The sequence below is a fragment of the Pristis pectinata genome, chromosome 1, assembly GCF_009764475.1.
Source record: "Pristis pectinata isolate sPriPec2 chromosome 1, sPriPec2.1.pri, whole genome shotgun sequence".
NCBI classification, from domain to species: Eukaryota; Metazoa; Chordata; class Chondrichthyes; order Rhinopristiformes; family Pristidae; genus Pristis; species Pristis pectinata.
In genome coordinates this window covers 124478510-124502787 of record NC_067405.1, presented here as the reverse complement: position 1 = coordinate 124502787, position 24278 = coordinate 124478510, and the positions used below count along the sequence as shown (strand labels likewise).

General features: G+C 39.0%; 1 protein-coding gene across 3 annotated transcripts in view; it reads left to right on the top strand.

The window, feature by feature from the left end:
* The window catches only part of prpf39 (PRP39 pre-mRNA processing factor 39 homolog (yeast)), a 44022-nt gene that overhangs the window by 16356 nt on the left and 3388 nt on the right, over window positions 1-24278 (top strand). The window contains exons 5-13 of one of the 3 annotated variants that reach the window (XR_007956570.1): window positions 1404-1571; window positions 2280-2442; window positions 7702-7809; window positions 11357-11521; window positions 12117-12243; window positions 12418-12686; window positions 13975-14057; window positions 14166-14263; window positions 14371-14510. Coding sequence is in view for 2 of the 3 variants with exons in the window: in XM_052018971.1 (XP_051874931.1) it covers window positions 1404-1571; window positions 2280-2442; window positions 7702-7809; window positions 11357-11521; window positions 12117-12243; window positions 12418-12686; window positions 14371-14555; window positions 15398-15472 (1260 nt within the window). In the remaining variant the exon portion in view is untranslated. Of the gene's footprint in view, window positions 1-1403; window positions 1572-2279; window positions 2443-7701; window positions 7810-11356; window positions 11522-12116; window positions 12244-12417; window positions 12687-13974; window positions 14058-14165; window positions 14264-14370; window positions 14556-15397; window positions 15473-24278 lie in introns of those variants that run through there. The other 2 variants (XM_052018971.1, XM_052018985.1) reach the window with 2 other exon arrangements.

Sequence of the window (24278 nt, the reverse complement as noted above, 5' to 3'; positions counted from 1 at the left end):
ATTTTTATCGATGCACCATAGAAAGCATCCTATCCAGATGCATCATGGCTTGGTGCGGCAACTGCTCTGCCCATGACGGCAAGAAAATGCAGAAAGTTGTGGACACAGCTGAGTACATCACGGAAACCAGCCTCCCCTCCATGGACTCTGTCTACACTTCTCGCTGCCTCGGTAAAGCAGCCAGCAGAGTCAAAAGATCCCACCCAATCTGGACATACTCTTTTCTCCCCTCTCCCATTGGGCAGAAGATACAAAGGCCTGAAAGCACATACCACCAGGCTCAAGGACAGCTTCCCTCCCGCTGTTATAAGACTATTGAACAATTACCTAGTGTGATAAAATGGACTCTTGACCTCACAATCTACCTTGTTATGACCAGTACCTGCACTGCACTCTCTCTGTACTGTAACACTTTATTCTGCACTCTGTTATTTTTACCTTGTACTGCCTCAGTGCACTGTTGTAATGAATTGATCTGTATGGACGGTATGCAAGGCAAGTTTTCACTGTACCTCTGTACATGTGACAATAATAAACTAATTTATCAATTTACTTTGGAAAAGAAAATGAGATTGCAGGAATACAGGGATTAGGAGATGGGAGTTTTTTTGAGGAGAGTGCCAGAGGAGTGGGGATTACAGACCAAGGCAGAGTTTTATTATTGGTGTCTGGGCCCAAAAAGATACGAGTATGAAGTTGTCAGCCACCACCTGTAAGGAATGTGATTTTATTATTGAAGGCAACTTTTAGAAAATATCCAGAAGTATTTCTGGTTAGTTTGCAGTACAGTAATCAGTTTCTTTTTTTAAAAATATTCAAACTTGCCAATTATAATATAGCCTTGTTCCATGAAACTGCAGCTTATTTTTTTTCAGATCCTCCTCAAAGTCTTTGGGGTGGCATGGTAGTGTAGCGGTTAGCATACTGCTGTTCCAGCACCAGCAATCGGGGTTCAATTCCCGCTGCTGTCCGTAAGGAGTTTGTACGTTCTCATGACTGCATGGGTTTCCTCCGGGTGCTCTGGTTTCCCCCCCTCATTCCAAAGACGTAAGGGTTAGTAGGTTAACATGGGTGTAATTGGGCAGCGCGGGCTCGTTGGGCCGGAAGGGACTGTTACTGTACTGTATAAATAAAGTTTAAATCGGTTTAATTAACAGAAACAGAAAGTGATAAATTCTACTTGGGCTGTGGCCAGAATTATGGGTAGGGCTTACTTCTGAAGTGTTTTTAAAATGAGCACAAATGGTTGCTGAAACTTTAATTATGTTGAATGTATTTTGACCATAAATATTTGCAATGTTTTGCATTCAGTTATACCAATTAGGGGTTTCAAAAGAAAATACAGACACATGGAAACTTCTGGTTACAGCAACAAACTGACATTTTCTTCTATATTCTTACAGTGTGTTTGAACATGCTGTGTTAGCTGCAGGAACTGACTTTCGCTCAGATAGATTGTGGGAAACTTACATCAACTGGGAAAATGACAGGGGAAATCTGGAAGAGGTGACAGCAATTTATGATCGTATTCTTGGTATTCCAACACAGCTCTACAGTCATCACTTCCAAAGGTAAGGTAGAAGAATCAAAACTGAAAAACATTTATATTTGTACTTCAAATTATGTCCTGCTATTGAAAATCTTGTTCTGCTTTTCGAGGAATCAAGACAAAAACCGAAGTACTTTGTATTAAAAAAATAGAAATGGGAGAAAGAAGCACGGATGGTTAGTTACATATGGAGTGAGGACACTTCTCGTCTTAGTTGGCAAGCAAAGTTTAAGAAAGTTGGCTGGCACAGATTCCATCTTGTATAATGCCTTTATTTGTTGCAGTTTATCAATGTTAGAATTTTATTGCTGCAGACATCGTTTATTATGTTGGGCTGTTCATGAGTGCCTAACGATTCTGCACTAAAAACAACCTCAATTTTTAAATACCTTTTATTTCCTGACTGATATCGTCTGCAAAAATCATTAAGAAATTAAATTCAAGAACTGTGCTAAACCTCAGAATATTTTTTAAATTCTCCATATTCTTAGTAAATTAAAAATTGTAATAGTTTATTTTTATTTTTGTGCAGAAATTCTACTACAGTCAACAAAGGATTAAATGTGAAATTCACAATAAACTGAATCTTCAGGGTAGGAAAATTCCTGTAGTGTATCCCAATATTTTGTATTATAAACTGGAATTTTCTTTCCTAACTTTTTGTCTGGTAATAAAAGGCTCATTACTGTGGGATATCCCATATGGTGTAAATGATGCTACTGTTTTTCAGGTTTAGAGATCATGTTCAGAATCACTTGCCTAAAGATTTAATCTCGCCAGAGGACTTTATTAAACTACGTCAAGAGCTGGCATCCACAAATGAACACTTTGACAATGATGGTACTCCAAGAAGTGATGTAGCAGCTGCAATTGACATAAATGATCCTGCACAAGTAATGTGAACTATATAACATCTTTATGATTCATCTGCAGTCAGAATGTTTTGGATAACTTTGAGAATTTCAAAATACATGAATGTAACTAACACGTATCACTAATGAATGATCAAGTAGCCATAAATTTGTTCTGTTTGTTTTTTTTAAGTTCTGTTCTGCTACTTTCTGTTATACTGACTCCAGTTCTTTCTGAAACTTGAAAAAATGAGAAAAAGGATTTTTTACTAATGGCCCTCTTTTAGCTTTATTAAAAACAGAATGATGGGAGCAATGCCATCAGGTCAGATTACCCCATTTTCTGTTTTTATTTCAGATTTGCAGCATTTGTTCTTTGCTCACTTCGCCACTATCAGGCCCTGTGCTGCATTCGTAACATTTCTAAATACTATTAGATCCTGTTGTCCCCTACTGCTGTCAGATTTCAGAACCATTTGATGGTTGATTACCAGTCCTAATTGTACACTTGTTTGATCATTGGTCCCAATGCCACATAATAAGTCGGGGGCAACCAGGTAATGTAAATCTTATGTTTGTCTTCTGCTCCTGGTGTTACAGTTTCTAATAATCAAATACATTAGGAGCAAGTTATTTTTAGTTAGTGAATATAGTAACAAACTTGTCAGTCACTGTTGCTGAAACTTGTAGATAGGATTTTATACATTTCAAAAGCATACAGATGAGTTGATGGAGCAGCTGGTTGTGGGGAGCTAAACCTTCTGCATTGCATGGTCTGGATATACAGACTCTGACCTCGTGGGATCTTTTTTTTATATTCATCCAAGGGATGAGGGCTTTGCAGGCTAAACCAGCATTTATTTGCCCATCGTTGGTTGCCTGTGAGAAGTTGGTGGTATGCTACCTTTTTAAACCGCTGCATTTCTTGAGGTGTAGGTATACACACAATACTGTTGATGAGAGTGCCAGGATTTTAACCTAGTGACAGTGAAGGAACGGCAATATGTTTCCAAGTCAGGATGGTACGTGGCTTGGAGGGCAACTTCCAGTGGTAGTTATTCCCATGCTTTTGGTGCCCTTGTCCTTCAAGTTGGTAGAGGTTTTGGGTTTGGAAAATGCTGTCTCAGGAGCGTTGGTGAGTTGCTGCAGTTCATCCTGTAGAAGGTACAAACTGCTGCTACTGTGCCTCATTTGAGGAGTGAGTGAATGAATGGATGTGATCAGGCAACATGCTATGTCCTGTATGGTGTCAAGCTTTTTGAATGTTGTTGAGGCTGCATTCATCCAGGCAAATTATGACTTGAACCTTGTAGGTGATGGATGGGCTTTGGGGAGCTAGGAGGTGAGTTACTTGCCGCAGCATTCCTAGCCTTTAATCTGTTCTTGTAGTCTTGTGCATGTGGCTACTCCAGTTCAGTTTCTGGTTAATGGTAACCCCTGGGATATTGATAATGCAGGAATTCAGTGAAGGTAATGCCAGAGGGTGATAGCTGGATTTTCTCTCTTTGGATATTGTCATTGCCTGGCACATATCAGCCCAGGCCTTGATATCTTCCAGGTCTTGTTGCATTTGGTTGTGGACTGCTTCGTTATCTGAGGAGTCACAAGGTCATTTCCAAGAAGTAGAATGAAAGTACATGGATTCATATAGTGCCATTCACAATGTTATGATAGCTTTTAGCAACCAAAGCAGTTTTGAAGTTTAATGTTTTGAAACCCAGGGACTGAGTTTCAACAAGTCTTGCCATCAATGAGGTGAATCTATCCAATCTGTTTTACTGGAGTTAGTTGAGAGATGAATATTAGATGGGCTACTGAGAGAACTTTGCTGTTTCAACAATCCCTTGAGATCTTTATGTCCACCTGGGACTTTGATTTAACATATCATTAGAAAGAATGTACCTCCATCAGTGAAGTTCTCTGTTCTATATTGAAGTACCTGGCTTGATTGTTATGTTCAAGCTTCTGGAATGGGGCTTGAATTCAAATCTTCTGATGAAGACTAGAGTGGTGCCATGAGCTTAGACTGACCAGAAAAGTTTGCAATGTTGAAACCATATTTTCACCTTTATGCCAGGATCAATAACTGCTCTAGCTAACCTCAGTGCCTTAGATCATTAAGAGAGAACAAAATCAGTGGGAAGGTATCACTTTCTACTGCTGAATACAGAGCTATATCCCAGGCACTGTTGCCTTTCCTTTTTGATGCCCTACCTGTAATCTTAAAAAGTCAAACTTGAGCTGTGTGGGTACATTATCAGGAGTCATAGAATATTGTCTTGACACAAAACATGGAAAAAAAAGCTATCTTTTCCTCCTCTTTTGCCCTTTATTCCTGTATGTGGGATTCTGGTGTTTTTTGTTGTGCTTTCATCTGGTCCACCCACATATAAAACTAAAAACTTCTTAAGGTGCAGTTCCTGATGTTTGTATGTTGTCTGATTTATTCATTCCAATTATGAGAATGCAGCCCCTCTGATTACATTTATTTAATTAGTTTATTAAAGTAGTTTGAACAAGATACAAGTATGAAAGAATTTTTTAATTATTTTATAATTCAATATTATATTTTAAATTTTATGTTGCAATCTTTGCAACTCAGTTCCTGTTTGGTTAATAATTAAACTCCAGCTTTTTAAAGGTTGAATGAGTATAGTGGATATTATGGTTGCTGATAGATAATTTGTTAAAAATACCTTTTGGCCTTAGTTATACTGAAATGTGATGCTCCATTCTCTCTCTTTTTTCCACTTATTAATGTTCCTCCTTTTCTGTATTTGTATACCAGTTCTCATTTAATTATTCTTTCATAAATGGAAGAGCTAAACTCTTCAGTTTAAAGATTAACTTCCCCCCCCCCCAGGAACGTAATCGTGCAGCAGAAAATCTATAGATACTCTTCTGTTGAGCAAAGATGAAACCATTGTGTTATCTGCTTTATTATGCAAACTATTTTGCAAAGAACAAGTATACTGTTTGTGGAAATTGGGGCTTTAAAAAGAACATCAGATATCAAATACATGAAATACACTGTTCATGTTTTGACTTTCAATTACAATCAGAGATTGGTTTAATTAAACAGGAATGTGGGAATGTTCTTTCTCATTCTTTTTTCTTTTCTGACTTTCTACGTATTTTTTTTTCTCTTTCGTTTCAAGGCCCAGTCTTACACTATTCCCCTTTGTCCTTTCTGTTGTGCTTTTCTGCTTTTCACACTTTCAGATTCTTTCTGCATCTTGATCTTTATATTTTGTTTTCTCTCTACTTCTTCCCTCTTTGTCAAACTTTGCTTTCACTCGTTCAGTATTTTTATTTTAATCATTTTTGGACATTTTTTCCTCTTTTCCTTCCTGTTCATCTGTATTTATGAAAGGGAAATAATGTTTAACAAATCTGAGTATTTTCAGGTTGCGCCTAGCAGAATAGATGAGGGAAAAAAACAGCTGATGTTCTAAAAGGTGCCACACAAAATTAGAGGGCAGGGTATTAGGGATCTATGGCATAGACTGAAAATTAATAGACAAAACAGAGTAAAAATAGATGGGTCATTTTTGGGTCAGGAGTCTTAGACTGGCAGGGATTGGTGCTGGGGCCCTAGATATTCATGGTTTATATAAATGTTTTGAAGTGTATTTTTCTTAATTGATACCATCTCGGTTCTGAGGTGTGAAGATGCTTGTCTGTGAAGTCCTTTATGTTGAGTTGGCCATTGTATGCCAGGAACCACAGGGAATCCCAAGACCATTAGCGACCAGGTTCTGCTGCATAGACTCAATATACACATGTATGTGGACACACAGATGCACTCTGACCACAGGCACACAAGAACAAAAATACACATGACCACGGCTTCAAACCTGATCACTCCCCTACTTCACTCTCCCTCCCTCACTCCCATTGTCTCCTTCCATTCCCTAACTCCCTCCTTCAGTCACCTTTTTTCACTACTTAACTCTTTTCTCTCTTGATTCCTCTCTACCACACTCCATTCTCCCCATCCCACTGTCCAGCTAATTATCACTTGCTCACTCCCAGAGACCACCCCTTCCCCTACAATCACTGCTGCTTGCTTCCTTCAGAGCTGCCTGGCTGGCAGTGTGGGCTTTGAGGAGGAAACAGAGGATTCAGGGGGGATATGGTTAGGTTAAATGAATGTACATTGCAGGTCGAATCCTATGTGAAATATTTGGGGTCGTTCATTATTTTCATAGAAAATAATATAAAGTGTTTTTTTAAATGGTGATAGAGTGGAAACTGTTGGTGTTCGGAGGCACCCAGGTGTTCTTGTGCATAAATCATTGAAAGTTAGCGTGCAGGTATAGCAAGGTCAAGGAAAATAATATGTTGGTCTTAAATGCAGAGTATATTGCTGCAATTATCTAGGGTTCTGGTGAGACTACACCTGGCATAATTGTGAACAGATCTAGCATCCCTCTGGAGGAAGATTTTTGACAGAGGGAATGCAATAAAGGTTCACCAGATTGATTCTTGGGATGGTGGGTTTGTTTTCTGAGGAGAGATTAAGCAAACTGAACCTGTGTTCTTTAGAAGAATGAGAGGAAATCCCATTGAAACATACAAAATTCTTTTAGGGCTTGGTGAGTTACAAAGTTAATATTTCCTCTGGCTGGGGTGTCTAAAACCAGCATCACAGACTCACAGTAAGTGATCAGCCAAACAAAACAAATGAGAAGAAATTTCCTCATCCAGAGGACAGTGAACCATTAAAATTCTGTCCCCAAGAGGGCTGTGGAAGCTGTGTCATTCAGTATTTTTAAGGCAGAGGTCAGTATATTTTTGGATATAAAGTGAAGTACGGAAAAGGATTTAATGCAGGAAAGTCACACTAAGATGAAAGATCAGATATAATGGCAGAGTAACTATGAGGACCCAAAGGATCTACTCCTTTTATCTTTAATGTTCCTATGCCCCTTTTCTCCTCTTCATATACTTTCCTCTCACATCTTTTTCCTTTTTATTACCTTCCACTTTTATTACTTCATTTCCTATTCACTATCTTTTTGCCCTATTTTCTTCTGTTGTTTCCTTTTCTGTTTTTATTTCTCTTGCGCTCTCTCTCTCCTCTTTCTAGATTTGTCTTTCTGTGCACCTCTTACCCCTGCTTCCTTTACAGATGCTGTACTTGTGTAGATTTCTTTAGATTGTTAACTGGTCTTCAAATTTTGTATCTGTTTTCAGAATGTGGAATTGTGCACTTCACTTTTACCTCTTTATTTATTCTCATTCAGATTGGTTTTCATTGTTTTTGATTTTGCTGAGAATTTTTTGTTCTCTTTCTAGATTGTTTCTGAAATAGAAAATATGCGCCATAGAATTATTGAAGTTCGTCAGGAAATATATAACCATAATGAGAATGAAGTTAGCCGACGATGGGCTTTTGAGGAAGGGGTAAGTATTTTTAACAATAGTAAATAGTCACGAAAGCAAATTAAGTGTAATAGTTCTTAGACTCTGTATGTGCTATTTATATGGAAGATTTCTAATATTTTCCATGCATAAACTTGAGGAAAAAATGTATGACCATTTGTTCCTTGAAAATTAGAAGAATATTGGTAAGACTTGAATTTTTTAATTCAGTTTGAGGCTGCTTTTCAGTTTTGTTTAGTGTTTGGCATAATTGATTAATGTTGAGTATTAAAGAACTTTGGTCAAGACTTACACAAATAGCAGTTGGATTACCAAGTATCACAGGGCTTTTATGAGGGGTAATAGCTTTTTATAATTACTCACCAAGATTTCAATGTGTTGTTATCTTTCCCAAAACCTCCAGCAAATATTTTTGTAATGCTGGAATGGATTTGGCACATTTCTCAATGCTGAAGCTCTTTTGTAAAAACTTGGTGTCTTTTGGTTTTATTCAATGTAATCCGATTGCACCAATAGCTGAACTGCTTGATGAGTGACATTCCCCTTCTCCTCATGCTTGTTTTTTATTTTAATATCACTTCCTGTCACATTATCAGTACCACATGTTGATTCCATCTAATTGCTCTGAATCCAACAGGCAGTTTTGTCAGTAACCAATGAAATAACAACTTACAGGTTGGTTTAACTTTTCTCTTAATTATGTATTTAAAATCTCCACCTTATTTATTCTCCAAGTAACAGGACTCCTTGTAATCTATCTCCCATTTCAGAATGCTGTATGTCGCTTTTAAAATATGTTGATAGATTCTGACCAATCCCATTAGCCTGAGGGATATATTGGTCAGTGGCCTGATAGCAAGAAAGCCAAAAACATTAATTGGCAGCAAGGATTTATCCATGTTATATACTTGCAACAGGAAAATTCAAGCCCCAAACATTACTTATAACTGTTGATTATCTATTTTGTACCAAGTATTTACAGAATCCTTAAGTTTATGATTGAAGTCACATCGTGCCTCTGCCAGTTCAAAAGACCAGTCCACTTTATTTACACACAGTCCCCAGCCTTCTCATAAAACTAAACAAGTAAAACATGCTTTTGAAAGTTCTCAAAGAACCTACTTCTTCCACTTCTTTGTGTTTTCTATTCCAGATGTGTGGAATGTCCATGGAATTCACGGGTATCCCCTCAAATTCTTTTGTCAATTACTTCTAAATCTAAGACCTTCTGTTAGTGATCCATGTGCCAGAGGAAAACCTTTTTTGCTTTAACAAAACTGTTCCTAGATTGGAATACCTAGCCCACTTCTCATTAACTTTCTCTGGTATAAGTACAACACCCTTATTTTACTTAATTTCTCCAAGTAACTAAGGACCATCATTCCTTGCAAACTGCCTTATTATTCAATCTAAAGCCATGGCATCTTTCCTAATGTGTGCTGTCTGGACATGCATGCAGTACTCTAGTCAGATGTGTAAAGGTGTAGAATAATCTTTTGTTTTAAATTACTGTTTATAAAACCAAGTATACCATAAGCATCCTCATCTTCCCCTGGTGCCTTAAAATTTGTGAATATACTTACCTATTTGACTTGTTCACAGCTCATCTCAAAATAGGGCCATTTAGATTTTACTTTCTGTTAATTCCAAAATGCTTTGCTTCATTCTTATCCACATTAAATCACATATGCCATGTATCTACCTATTTTACCGGTCTGTCTGATTTCCTGAACTGTTGTTATCCTGCTAAATCAGTTATGGAGTCCTTCATCAAATGCCTTTTGTAAACCCATATATACATTTACTTTGCAGTCTTCAGTCCACACGTTCATCAAATTACTCTATATTCATCTCAAACACTGTTTGCCATCTGCCTCCAATTTTTACTCCTCCAAGTGAGAACTGATTTTTTTTTATTACTGAGACAAGTCTCCAGTAGTTTTTACCTCACTGACATTAGGTTGATTGGCTGATATCTACTGAGTTTGTTCTCCCATGATTTGAATGGAAGTGTTCTATGCAGCACACAAAAAGATTGAGCTGTTTTGCCAAGCTCCCTTCTAAAGGCAACGTCCATGACTGTTTAGTCTGCGTGTGATTCTCCTGCCTTTCATTTTAAAGTATTGTAGATCTAATAATATTCAAAGTATTTCTGCATTTGGTATTCTCTGCCTGTTTATAACACAACAGCTGTACTCAATCTTTGACTGTAAAAATGCCACAATGTTTTCTTTTAAAGCATTGGGTCATATTTTTGTTCAATCATTTATATCTTGTGTTTAAAGAAATTGTGGCAGCTCTAACTATAATTTTCCAAGGTTCTATGGAAGGATAAGAAAATGGGAAAGGAGTCTTGGGCCCTCAAGTCAACCCTGCCATTTAGTATGAACTACCCTTAGCCTCTTCTCCTCTTCTGTGCCAGTTTCCCAGAGCCCTCAAATCCCTGATCTTTCAGATATTTATCATCAACTCAATATAGACATCTACTCTGTCCTGTCCACTGATGTCCCCTTGTCCTTTTCAATAGGTCACCCCTCATTCTCCTAACCTTCAAGAAATATAGATCTAATTTCTTGAGCCACTTGTGATTTAAAAAAAATAACCTTATCATTCTAGGAATCAGCTCTTTTGGACTGCCTTCAGTGCCATTATATATTTTATTAAATAAGTGGATAATTGTACCAATGATCTGGAAAACATGTTACTCATTTCATGAAGGGGAATATAGCAAAGAAATTAAGTAGTTATGCTTTGTTTGCAAGTAAATTACTATCTATAAAATAGGTGCTATTACCAAGGCCTTGAAGAAATACCATTTTTTTTCGATTCAATTCATGTATTTAAAAAGTGGATCACATATGAGATCTTTAAATTGTAACAAAGAAATAATGTTGAAGAAGTTTTTTTTTTAAGAAGCACTTCATTAAATGTCAAATAAATTTATGATAGAAAACATGAATTGATTATTGTTGGTTTGCTGGATCCTTTATTAGACGGGAAGAATGGGCTCAATGGACCAAACAGCACATTCAGTATTATAACAAGTCTAAAATTCTTTGATAGGTGACACTATAAGAAAAAACTACTCCAAAAATAATCATAAGAGAATTAACGAGGATATCAAAAGCATTAATTGTTTTTCTTGTCTCTACAGATGCTACCTGTTCTAAGTATTTTCCAGCTTTCATTTCAGATTTCCATCATCTGTACTTTTTTTTTGCTTTTCAATAACTGTTTTCTCTCTCTACAGTAAATGTTTAAGGTCAGAAACTGACAAAGTCGTTGATCTGAAAGTTAACATTTTTTTCACTTCCCACATGTGCTGCCTGACCTGCTGAGCGTTTTCTGTTTTAAATTACTTAGATAATTATTTGAAAAAGGGGAATATTAAAAGGTATGGAAAATTAGCAAGGAAGTGGAACGAGACAAAATTATTCCTGTGAGGGCAGTTATTAGTGTATGCTTGGTTTGCTGAATAATCGTTTTTTTTAAATATGTGGAATAGCTAGTTCCAACTTTTATGTGGGTAAAACATTTTTTAAAAAATATAATTTTCTTTATGTGATAGATTAAACGACCTTACTTTCACGTGAAGCCGCTGGAAAAAGCACAGCTAAAAAATTGGAAAGATTATCTTGACTTTGAGATAGAAAATGGAACCCTTGAACGAGTAGTGGTTTTGTTTGAGAGGTGCCTTGTTGCTTGTGCCCTTTATGAAGACTTCTGGATAAAAGTAAGTGTCTTTATTTTAACCTTATTCAAAGTGCTGCTATTTTCACTTGCTATGTATAGAATGTAGCCCTGAATCTACAGATTATTTGAGCCCAAGAATCATCCATGATCTTATTGAATGGTGGACTGTGGCCTCCTCTTTCTTCTATTTCTTATGCTCTCGGATCAATAAGAGGAAAATAAATTTTAAGGGGTGATCCAAAATCTGTGACACTAGTACAAGTGTTAGACTCAATAAAATTAAGTTTAATCTCAACTGGCTTGGGTTTTTTCAAATGTTAAGATTGTTAAATGTACCTGCTGAATGTAGTGACTCAAAGTCATTAATTTATGAGATCTGTGTTATGATTTGTAAGGCCTTCATTATCAAAGTTCAAATAAATATTCTGTCTTGCTGTCCAAAATTTGATCTTGGCATTGAAGTTTGAATTAAATGGACCATAGCAATTCAACAAGAAGAGCTGTTAATTACTTCTGACTTGTTACTGAAAAATACTGGTATTCCACAGTAAAATGCAATTGCAGGCCTTTAACGCAATCATTAATTTGAATTGCAAAGAAAATTATTTACAAATTTTCTGATTATTTTTTTCCAGTATGCCAAATATATGGAGAACCACAGCAATGAAGGTGTACGACATGTTTATAGCAGAGCATGTACAGTTCATCTCTCAAAGAAACCCATGGTTCACTTACTATGGGCAGCTTTTGAGGAACAGCAAGGTAAGCTGCTATAAACCCTCATACCATCTATACCATTAAATTCAATTGGACATAGATCCTTGTTGTTGTGATTGAATTGATGCAGCTTGATAAAGTGATAGTTGTGATTCGTTGCCAAGCCTAATTTTAACATAATAAGTATTTAAAATATTTTTTTTAAATTCCTGTTCACAGGGAACATCAATGAAGCAAGAAGAATCCTGAAAGCATTAGAAGAATCTGTACCAGGGTTAGCCATGGTCCGCTTAAGACGAGTGAGTCTAGAACGTCGCCACGGAAATATTGATGAAGCAGAGTTTCTGCTACAAGATGCTATTAAAAACAGTAAAACACCCAATGAGGCATCTTTCTATGCTGTGAAGTTGGCTCGTCTTTTATTCAAAGTAGAGAAGAGTCTTCCAAAGGCCAGGAAGGTTCTAGTGGAAGCCATAGAGTTTGATAAGGTATGAATTAAATTATCTCAAATCCGAACTTTTAAAACCCAGACAATTGCAAACAAGCTAGTGGAGCAGAGTTGCAGGTTTCAATTCTAGTGAAGTTGAAGAACACTTTTCACATCTGGAAATATTCTGCATTAGTAGAATAATAACATTGATTTTAATAAACTTGTAAATATAAATCTAACGTGCATTCTATCAAAGCCAGCAAAATTTCTTACCCAGTGCCCTGTGAAAATTACAGCAAACTCATTTGCATGCACAGCCACTTTCAAAACTAATGAGAGTTCTATTCATATTGAACCCATTTCATCACTAGAAGGAAGTGCCTGGCCATACAAAGTTCACAGCAAAGAATGTACCAAATATAGTTATGTAATGGAGTCAGAATAACTATCTAGTATTTAAATTGAGTCACTGAAATGTTATTTAGTTGGATTTATGGGCAAACGTGTTTAATTCCATCATTAGATAATGTGCTGGGATGGCACCACCTCAGAGTTATTTCTAAAATATAAAGAGTGTATTTGAAGCTTCCTTTGCTTGACTTATCTCCATTTTCCCCTGTTCTCACCACACTCCCCCAGACCGTTGTCTCCTCATCTCCAGTTTAATGAGGAGGATATGTTTTGAACTCAGTAAGATTAGTTAGTCCTTGCCACTTATTTCATCTGTGGGGTAACCTCCCTTTCCCCTCCACCCCCCTCCCCCCAACCACCACATTGAATTGTTTGAGTAAGAAAAATGTACCGAGTACAATTCAAATGTTATAACGGTATGAATGCTTTTGTAAGACAAATGTGTTTGATCATACTGTGAAATGTCAGCATTGTTTTTAATCCCTACTGAATTTTAATATCATCCAGACCTGAGATTGTATGTTGCATGAGGTGACAGAAGCTATGAAGGCTTTCTCAAATTGCCAGTTTAGGCCTGTTTCTGGTTAATATACTCAGTACATTTCCAATTTTCTCTTCTGTTAATATGTGCATATTAGTAAAATCAAGAATACAACTATCACAACATTTAAATTTTTAAGTAAAGCCATTATTGTGATCAGCAACATAATTCTGAAGATTATGCCTTCTGCAGAGTAAGTATCTGTTATGCCTAGATAAAATGTGATTTATTTAAAGTTGGATAAGAATTGTTCTGTTTAATTTAGTTAAATGTTTCAATCTCAATGTGCAGTATTTCTGTATGAATTGTTTTTTTTATTAACACATTTGTGGGCAACTTGAACAGAAATATATTTACTTGAGCTTTCACTTTCGTCATTCCTGTGTATTTTCAGATTACCTTCTACAATATTTTGACCCATTGGATCATCTCTAATGACTTTATTCTACTACCATATACCATGCTGTGTACAGCTGGGTATGTTCTCTTACTCCCATCCTGTGACAAAAAATTGCCACAGTCCACCAGTTCAGGATATGTATTTTCAAAAAAGTGCTGATTTTTATTTTCCCTCCCATTCTCCAGGCTGACTAAGACGAATGAAACTTCTCCATGGAAGCCCAATTGTTGACAAGACTGGGAATCCGACTCGGGATTCTGACTTGGGAGCTGAACAATTAAATGTAGTCATTTAGTTTCTATGAAATAAGTATTGCCATATTTTAACTAGGTAGTATTTTGGATGTTGCAAACATTTGAATAATGGTGGTTGATTTGTTTTAATTTTTAGGAAAGCACCAAACTGTATTTGAATTTGTTGGAACTTGAATACAATTCAGACCTCAAACTGAATGAAGAAAACATTCTGAATGCATTTGACATTGCAATAAGTAGCTCAATGCCCATTGAAACAAGAATTGCCTTCTCCCAGCGAAAAGTTGAATTTTTGGAAGATTTTGGCTCAGATGTGAAAAGGTGAGTTTTATTTTTGTTTCAGTGGACATTATGAAACAAAAGAATGTATTTTTAAATCTGTTTGTTTAGTGGGAAACTGGTGAATGTATTAGTAAAGATTCGTTGTTTTCTTAAACAAAAAAAACATTTGAAACATTGGTCTTTGTTGTTTACCCTGTCTTTAAATTATACATTTTTCTGTTTCACCAGGTAGCTTTTTAAACAAACTTCTGCATTTGTACTAGTGTTAACAGTATTTTACCTTTCCCTCTAATCCAAATCTGAGCATTTTTTTATATAAATTAAATCATCAATTTCCAGTTTTTAATGGGTAGATTCTCAAATATTTTGCAAAACTAAGGAAAATGCTATTGAATGGCTGACAATTGGTAATTGCTTTTGTGAGAAGCAGAAGTACAACTTAGATATGTTATCTAAAGGTAATGTTTTATGCATTATTTTGTTTACTATTTTATTCATTTTAAAGATCAGATTGATATCCTGACAACTGATTCACCTTGATCCATATTCCATGTTTGTGACAGTGTACAATATACAACATGGGAAATGGGTTAGAATCTGTAATAACAAGAGCACATATGTGCAGTCATACTCTGCTTATGATGCCAAACAAAAGTAAGGATCTCTTACCCTATTGGGCACAGTCTTCAGTTGTGTCGCATGAGCATTACAGGAACATCCTGAAGTACATGTCAGTCTTCAAGCAACTAGCTTAATCAGTTTTTGTCTTCATTCCTTTTCCTGGAATGGCCTTAATGACAGTCTTTGATCTGTTCGAACAAAATAACTTCTGAGATCTCTTTTGTGTGGGAACAGCCACTAATTGTTTTTTTATCTCCCAGACTCATGGTGGCTTATGATGATCATCAACAGCTTTTAAAAGATCAGGAGTCCTTGAAAAGAAAAGCAGAAAATGGGCAAGTATTGTTTATCCCTGTGAACGTACTTAAAAATAGCAGTGGACTAAGAATTGATTCAGGAGCCCAAAATATTGGTGATATACAGTCATCCTGATTGTGTATATTATGTTAGTTGAATTTTCTCTTTTCTATGGACTCTATTGTAAAATATGGATTTTCATACTTTTTCAAAAATGGTGTAACGGTGACCCTTAATTAAAAAGGCATCATCGGCCCACTAGATAGGACACCAATTCACTTTTTTACTTTCCTGTGCATGGTGTAACAAAGTTCCCTGTGCATGGTGTGGAGTGCTTATTAAGATCAGACAATTCTCAAAAGGAGAATTGCCCTTGGCTGTTATGCTCCTTGCAGTGGCACTCAGTACATCTAGTTCTTCAGCTTAGAGACACAAGTGGTAGGTGCCTGGAATGGGTTACTGGGTTAGTAGTGGAATCAGGCATTTTGGTGGAGTTTAAGAGGCTTTAGATAGACACATGATTATGAAGGGAATGGAGGGATATAGGTGATATACAGGAGGACGTTTCGTATACATTGGCATCAAGATTGGCACAACATTGTGGGCTGAATGGCCTGTCCAGTGCTCTACTGTTCTATGTTCTAAAACTGCAGATGCTGAAATCTGAAGCAACAAACAACCTGCTGGAGGATCTCATCAGATTGAGCAGCATCTGTGGAAGCAACGAGCTCAACGCCTTTTATGTATACCTTGAAAGGGAGAATAACACTACGCCTGTGCGAATTCCCACAGCATCCGGTAACCCTGTGATCTCTGTCTTGGAGGCTGACGTCAGAATATCCTTAGAGGGTGAACCCTCGCAAGGCATCAGGTCCTGACTATGTACCTGGCCAGGTACTGAAAACCTGTGCCAACCAACTGGCTGGAGTGTTCGAGGATATCTTCAACCTCTCCCTGCTGTGGTCTGAGGTTCCCACCTGCTTCAAAAGGGCAGCAATCATACTGGTGCCCAAGAAGAGCAGGGTGAGTTGCCTCAATAACTATCGCCCAGTAGCACTCACATCTACCATAATGAAGTGCTTTGAGAGGTTGGCTATGGCTAGAATTAACCCTTCCTGAGCAAGGACCTAGACCTGCTGCAATTCGCATACTGCCACAACAGGTATACAGCAGATGCAATCTCACTGGCTCGCCACTCTGCTTTGGAACACCTAGACAACAGCAAAACATGTCAGGCTGCTGTTAATTGATTACAGCTCAGTGTTCAACACCATCATCCCCTCAGTACTAATCACCAAGTTTCAAAACCTGGGCCTCTGTACCTCCCTCTGCAACTGGATCCTCGACTTCCTTATTGGGAGACCACAGTCAGTGCGGATTGGTAATAACATTCTCCTCCTCGTTGACAACCCAGGTGCACTCAAGGATGTGTGCTTAGCCAACTGCTCTACTCTCTCTACACTCATGACTGTGTGGCTAAGCACAGATCAATTGCTGTCTATAAATTTGCCAATGACACCACTGGTGGCAGAATCTCAGATGGCGATGAGGAGGCATACAAGACTGAGATAGATCGGCTGGTTGAGTGGTGTCACAACTACCATTGGGCAAGAGATACAGGAGCCTGAAGGCCCATACTCAATGATTCAGAAACAGCTTCTTCCCTCTCCAGCATCAGATTTCTGAACAGTCCATGAACCCAAGAACACTACCTTGTTATTTCTTTTTTTTGTGCACTATTTATTTATTTTTTGTAATTTCTAGTAATTTTTATGTCTTTGCACTGTCCTGCTGCCGCAAAACAACAAATTTCATGTCACACAAGTCAGTGATGATAATTCTGATTCCGAAAGAAATTGTTGACGTTTCGGGTCAAAATCCTGCATCAGGACCCCTTAGTGTCCAAAAATCTATCAATCTCTGTTTTTAACGAACACAGTGACTAAGCTTCCACAGCCTTCTTGGATAGAGAATGAAACAATTTTTTTCTCATCCCAGTTTTAAGTGGCCTATTAGGTTTGACAGTAAGGGAAAATTAGCTCTTATTGTCAGACTTGCTCCCAATCCTAGACTCTTCCTTGAGGGGAAATATCCTTCCTGCGTCAAGCCTGCAAAATTAAAACATTTTGTAAGTTTCACTGAGATCACTCAGTCTTCTAAACTCTAGAAATACCACCCCAGTCTACTCAACCTCTTATGCAGGAAACCCATCAAGTAAATCTTTGCTACACTCCTCTACGGCAAGTACACCATTTTAGTAAGAAGACAAAACTGTACATAATACTTGAGTGCTGTCGGACTGGGCCTTGTACAGTTGCAATTAAACTTATTTACTGCTGTAATTGAGCCCTCTCATTATAAAGGCTAACAACTATTTGTCCTCTTAAACATCGGCTGCCTCTTACTTTCAGTGACGTGTAGAAATGCACCCTGTCCTGGTGTGTGTTCTCCTGACTTGCCCTTCCTGAAGTCCACAATCAATTCCTGAGTGTGAGGTGGTTGTTGTGACACCAGCTGACCTTCCTCACTCCTGTATGCATCTTCATCACCATCTGAGATTCTGCCAACAACAGTGGTGTCATCGGCGAATTTATAGATGGCATTTGAGCTGTGCCGAGCCACACAGTCATGAGTGTAGAGAGAGTAGAGCAGTAGGTTAAGCACGCATCCTTGAGGTGCGCCTATGTTGATTGTCAGCGAGGAGGAGATGTTACTACCGATCCGCACTGACTGTGGTCTCCCAATAAGGATCCAGTTGCAGAGGGAGGTAGGGAGGTACAGAGGCCCAGGTTTTGAAGGTTGTTGATTAGTACCGAGGGGATGATGGTGTTGAACACTGATCTGTAATCGATAAACAGCAGCCTGACGTATGTTTTGCTGTTGTCTGGGTGCTCCAAAGCCAAGTGGAAAGCCAGTGAGATAGCGTCTGCTGTAGACCTGTTGTGGCGGTAGGCAAATTGCAGCAGGTCCAGGTCCTTGCTCAGGCAGGAGTTAATCCCAGCAAAGACCAACCTCTCAAAGTGCTTGATTATAGTAGAAGTGAGTGCTACTGGGCGATAGTCATTGAGGCAACTCACCCTGCTCTTCTTGGGCACCGATTTGATTGATGCCCTTTTGAAGCAGGTGGGAATGTCCAACTGCAGCAGTGAGAGGTTGAAGATATCCTTGAACATTCCCAACCAGTTGGTCGGCACAGATTCTCAGTCCCCTGCCAGGTACACTGGGGCCTGATGCCTTGCGAGGATTCACCTTCTTAAAGGATGTTCTGATGTTGGCCTCTGAGACAGAGATCACAGGGTCGCCAGATGCTGTGGAGATTCGCACAGGTGTAGTGTTATTCTCCTTTTCAAAAGCATTGAACTCATTGGGCAGTGAAGCATCACTGCCATTTATGCTGTTAGGTTTCGCCTTATAGGAAGTTAATACTTCGGGTTGAAGACCCTTTATCAGATTTTCATTTCCGCTTTACATCCTCCTCAGTTCTCACAATCCTGCCTAGTTTAGTATCATCAGCAAACTTGGAATTATGGCATTCGGTCCTCTCAGCCAAATTGTTGGAATTAATTGTGAAGAGCTGAGGCCCAAGCACTGATCCGTGCAGTACCTCACTATGCACAGCCTGTCAATATAAGGAGGATCCATTTATTCCCATTCTTTGCTTTCTTTCCAGTAATAAATTCTATGTCCATATCAGTATATTGTCTAATTCCATGTGTTCTAACCTTGATGACCATATTCCTGTGTGATTTTATCAAAAACCTTCCAGAAATCGAAATACACAATATGCATGGATTTCTTATCTATTTCTATTCTCAACGAGGTTCAGCCAATAAACGAAACACTTTTAAATATCTGACTATGCTCAATTCTACTGTTCTTCTTGAGGTGTTCTGCTATTACATCTTTAATTATTGATTCCAGCATTTTCCCTTCCACTGACATTTGGCTAACAGGTCAATAGTTTTCTGCTTTCTGTGTCCCTCTTCTATATTATAGGGTCACATTTGCTGCCCTCCAATCCACAGGAATAATTCAAGGATCTATAGCGTCCTGGAAGATAACCAGAGCATCCATTATCTCTAAAGCCACCTCCTTAAATTCTTGAAAGAGTCTGATTAGGATTTTGGGATTCATGCTTGCCAGTGACTTCTACATCTATTTTTTGATTAATACTTGTTCTTTCAGTTCCTTATTCTTGCTAGATTTATGATTCTCAAATATATCTGGCATGTTTTGTGTCTTCTGTCAAGAGGTACACATACGAATTATTTAATTCCTCTACCATCTCCTTATTTTCCCACTATAAATTCTCTATCTTTCTATAAAGAGCCCACATTTGCCCTCCGTAGTGTTTTCCTTTTTACATGCTTATAAATGCTCTTACAGTTCATTTTTATGTTTCTTGCCTTTTTTGGTTCTGCAATGTATCTGTCTAGAAAAGCATCATGTATATTCCATGAATTTGATTTTCTCAATACAAAAAATGTAATCCATCCAGTCACGGTGTACATCAGTCTGCCACAGTTACCATGCCACGATTACATGTAGCCCGTTTGATTTATGCTATTTGGTAGCCTATAAGTAACTCCTACCTCAATCTGCCCATCACCCACATATTCTTCCCTCCAGCTCCCCTCCTTATCTCCTTCCCTTTATTCCATGGTCCACTTTCATTTCCTATCAGATGTTATCTTTTCGCCCTTTCAGGTTCTTTCTTCATTTCCCCCCCCCCCCCAATTCACTTCTATTTGTGCCTCCTGTACATTGGTGAGACCCGTTGCAGATTGGGTGACCGCTTCGTCGAGTACCTTTGCTCCATCTGCCGCAATAGCCGGGACTTCCCGGTGGCCACCCACTTCAATTCCACATCCCACTCCCATACTGACATGTCTATCCATGGCCTCCTCTCCTGCCACATTGACGCGAGACGCAGGTTGGAGGAGCAACACCTCATGTTCTGCCTTGGGAGTCTCCAACCCACTCTCTAACTTCCGGTAATCCCCCCCCTTCATTTTCTTCCCTACCCACCCCCCCCCCCCCCCCCCCCGCCCAACTCCTTTGTCTTTCCTTATTCCTGTGGCTCCCTTCCCCTGCCTTGATAAGATTTCTTTATTAGTCACATGTACATCGAAACACAGTGAAATGCACCTTTTGCGTAGAGTGTTCTGGGGGCAGCCCGCAAGTGTGGCTACACTTCCGGTGCCAACATAGAATGCCCACAACTTCCTAACCCGTACGTCTTTGGAATGTGGGAGGAAACTGGAGCACCCAGAGGAAACCCACGCAGACTTGGGGACAACGTACAAAATCCTTACAGACGGCGGCTGGAATTGAACCCGGGTCGCTGGCTCTGTGATAGAGTTACTCTAACCGTTACACTACTGTGCCTGCTGCACACTACCATGCCTTGATGACTTGCCCATCTCCTCTCCTCCCCTCCTCCATCCTTTATTCCATGGTTCGCTGCCCTCTCCTACCGGATTCCTCCTCCTTCAGCCCTTTGCCTCTTCTACCTATCACCTCTCAGCTTATTGCATCTTCTTTCCCCCCTCCACCCCCCACCTACCTTCCCCCTCTCACCTGAACTCACCTATCACCTGCCTGCATATGCACTTTCACCCCACCTTCTTATTCTGGCTTCTGCCCTCTTCCTTTCCAGTCCTGATGAAGGTTCTCGGCCCAAAATGTCGACTGTTTATTTCCCTCGATGGATGCTGCCTGATCTGCTGAGTTCCTCCAGCACTTTTTGTGTATTGCTCCAGATTCCAGCATCTGCAGAATTTCTTGTCTCTGAATTCATTTACCTTATCGCAAATGCTGTGAGAATTCTTAGAGTTTTATCTTGTAATTTTAACATTTTTCTGTATTTTAACCTCTGTGCTGCCTGGCTTTCTTTTTGTTGTTTATTTATTTTGCACTACTTTCCTAGCTTCCTGCTTTTTCTCTCCTTCCTGAAATGCCTTTGAGGTTTCCTTTGCCTTGCCAACCTTCTCATTAGCACCAGCAAACCATCTTATCTGTTCAATTTGTACACCTGCCCCAATGCATTAAAAATCTAAAGCCCTTCCTCCTGTACTGTCTGTCCAGCCACACATTCATCTGTTCTAGCATGTGGGACTGGGAGTAATCTTGAGATTACTACCTTTTGAGGTCCTCCTTTTTAACTATTCTCTCAGCTCCATAAACTCTGCTTGCAGGATGACATTTTTTTTTCCCCCTATTATGTTGGTATTGTTATGGACCATCACCTCTGGCTGTTCACCCTTCCCTTGCATGTTGCTCTGCCATCATTCAATGACATTCTTGACCCTGGCATCTGTGAGTCAACGTATAATCCTGGAGTCATGTCCAGGACCACAGAAAAACCTTTCCAGCCCCCTAACAATCCCCAGTCATTATTGCTTTTTCATTTTTCTTCCTTCCCCCAAGTGTAGTTGAGGCACTCATTGTGCCACTTCCCAGCTCTAACTTCATACCTCTGAATAAAGATCCCTCCCCAATAGTATCCAAAAGGAAAAATCTGTTGGTGAGTGAGATGGACTTGGAGGATTACCAGACTCTTTCATCTTGTCTGTTGGTGTCATCCATGCCCCCTATAGTGTATTTAGTTCTCAGCCTCATGGATGAATTAGAACTTCAGCCGCTGCTCCAGCTCCAAGACGTGGAGCTCAAGCTGCTGGATCTGGAAACTCTTCCTGCACATGTGGTTGCCTGGAACACTGAAAGTATTCATGAATCTCCTATGTAGTTCAGGATGTGCATTCCACATTAACTGAGCTGCACTGCCATGCCACATCCCCACTGGATAACCTGCAAGCTATAAATGTATCAGAAGAGACTCATCACCCACAAACCTGCCTTGCACCTTGTCACACTGTTGAACCAAAAGCTAATGTTAGGCTTCTCCAACAGACCCTATTCACCAAATTCCCCCTTACTTACCAAAGCCTGCATTCTGAAGACTGCTGCACTCCAGGGACCACTGTGTATAAACCAGACTGTGGTTCCTGAGTCTTTCTTTATGAACTCCCAAGCAGCACTGTGGCCACAGTAAACAACTAATGAAGCCAAAGTGTCAAGCTGGTATAATTAAGCAGTTGAAACACCAAATTAGGAGTGAATTTTAACTCTACAGCTTATTTTCCTTGTCACTAGGAATGTTTGAACCAGGATAGGTCAGATGTGGCATTCATAAGCAAGAAAAGTTGGGGTGAACAGGGAATCCCATAAGTAAAACCACTGAATGGGGTAATTCTAAATATAAAGGGTCAAGTACATTAGTCTACCTTAGACAAAAGCTAACGTGTGAGGAGACATGCTGTGGATTTTCCATCATTGCTAATCAGAAGCAGCAACTCTTTAAGATATGTAATAGCAAGCATAGGAAATGAATTGGTAACTGGGGAGTACAGGTGGAACCCCATTCTTTAAGTCTGAGATAATGGCAGATTTAAGAGGTGGGAGATAGACTAGACAGAAGAGAACTATAGGGCTGTGAGTTCTGAGGTCAAAAATGACAGGTTTTGATATCTTTTTGAATTTTCTTTGGTTTCACACCTTAGGATAAAGTTTAAAATGGTGTTCTAACTTATCCAGTCCAACAAAATTCCGAGTCGTAGAGTTGTACAGCACAGAAAAAGCCCCTTTGGCCCAACTTATCCATGCCAACCGTGATTCCTGTCGATGTTAATGTTATTTGCCCCCATTAGGCCATTTCCCTCTTCTTTCCTATCCAAGTACTTGTCCAAATGCCTTTTTAAATGTAATTGTATCTTCCTCTGGCAGCTCGTTCCAGATATTCATCACCCTCTGAGGAAAAGCTTTGCCCTCAGATCTCCTTTAAATTTCTCCCTTAAACCTATGACCTCTAGTTTAGATCCCTTCCCCTTCCCCTCCCCCCCCAATCCAAGACTCTATCAACCCTATAATTTTATAAACTTATTTAAGATCCCCTTCAGCCTTCTACATTCCAGCAAGAATAAACTCATTCTGTCCAAGCTCTCCTTATAAGTAAAGCCCTCCATTCCAGGCAACATTGTGGTGAATCTCTTCTGCATTTTTTGCTAATGCTACCACATCGTTCCTGTAGTTTGGCAACCAGAACTATACACAGTAGTTCAGGTGCAGCCTGACTGTTGTTTTGTTCAGCTGCAACATGATATCCCAAATGTTGTATTCATTGCCTTGGCCTATAAAGGGATGTATGCTGAATGCTGCCTTCACTACCCTATTCACCTGTGTTTCTATTTTCAGGGAGCTATGAACTTGTACCCCAAGGTCCCTCTGTACACAAATAGTCCTGAGGTTTCTGCCACTTGCTATGCATGTCCTGTTGGTATTTGATGTACCATAATGCATTATCTCACACTTGTCTAGATTAAATTCTATCTGCCAATGCTCCACCCAACTTTCCAGCTGATTTGTGTTGCTTTGTATCCTTTCACCATCTTTTTTGCTATCCACTACTCCACCAATTTTTGTGTCATCACCAAACTTACTAATCAGGCCACCTACTTATTTATCAAAGTCATTTATGACAAACAACAATGGTCCCAGCACCAATCCCTGTGGTACACCACTGGTTACAGACTACCAGTCAGAGAAATACTTCTCGACTACTACCCTATGCCTCTTATCACCAAGCCAATTTTGGATCTAGTTTGCCAACACAGCTTGAATCCCATGTGCCCTAACCTTCTGAACCAGCCTACCATGCAGGACTTTGTCAAAATGATTAAATATATCTCCCTAATCTTACTAGCTTAGAACCTATATTCTTGTCATCTTTGAACAAATAATTTAAAGGTAATATTTTAATAATTTTCAAATTTTCATGGCAAATGT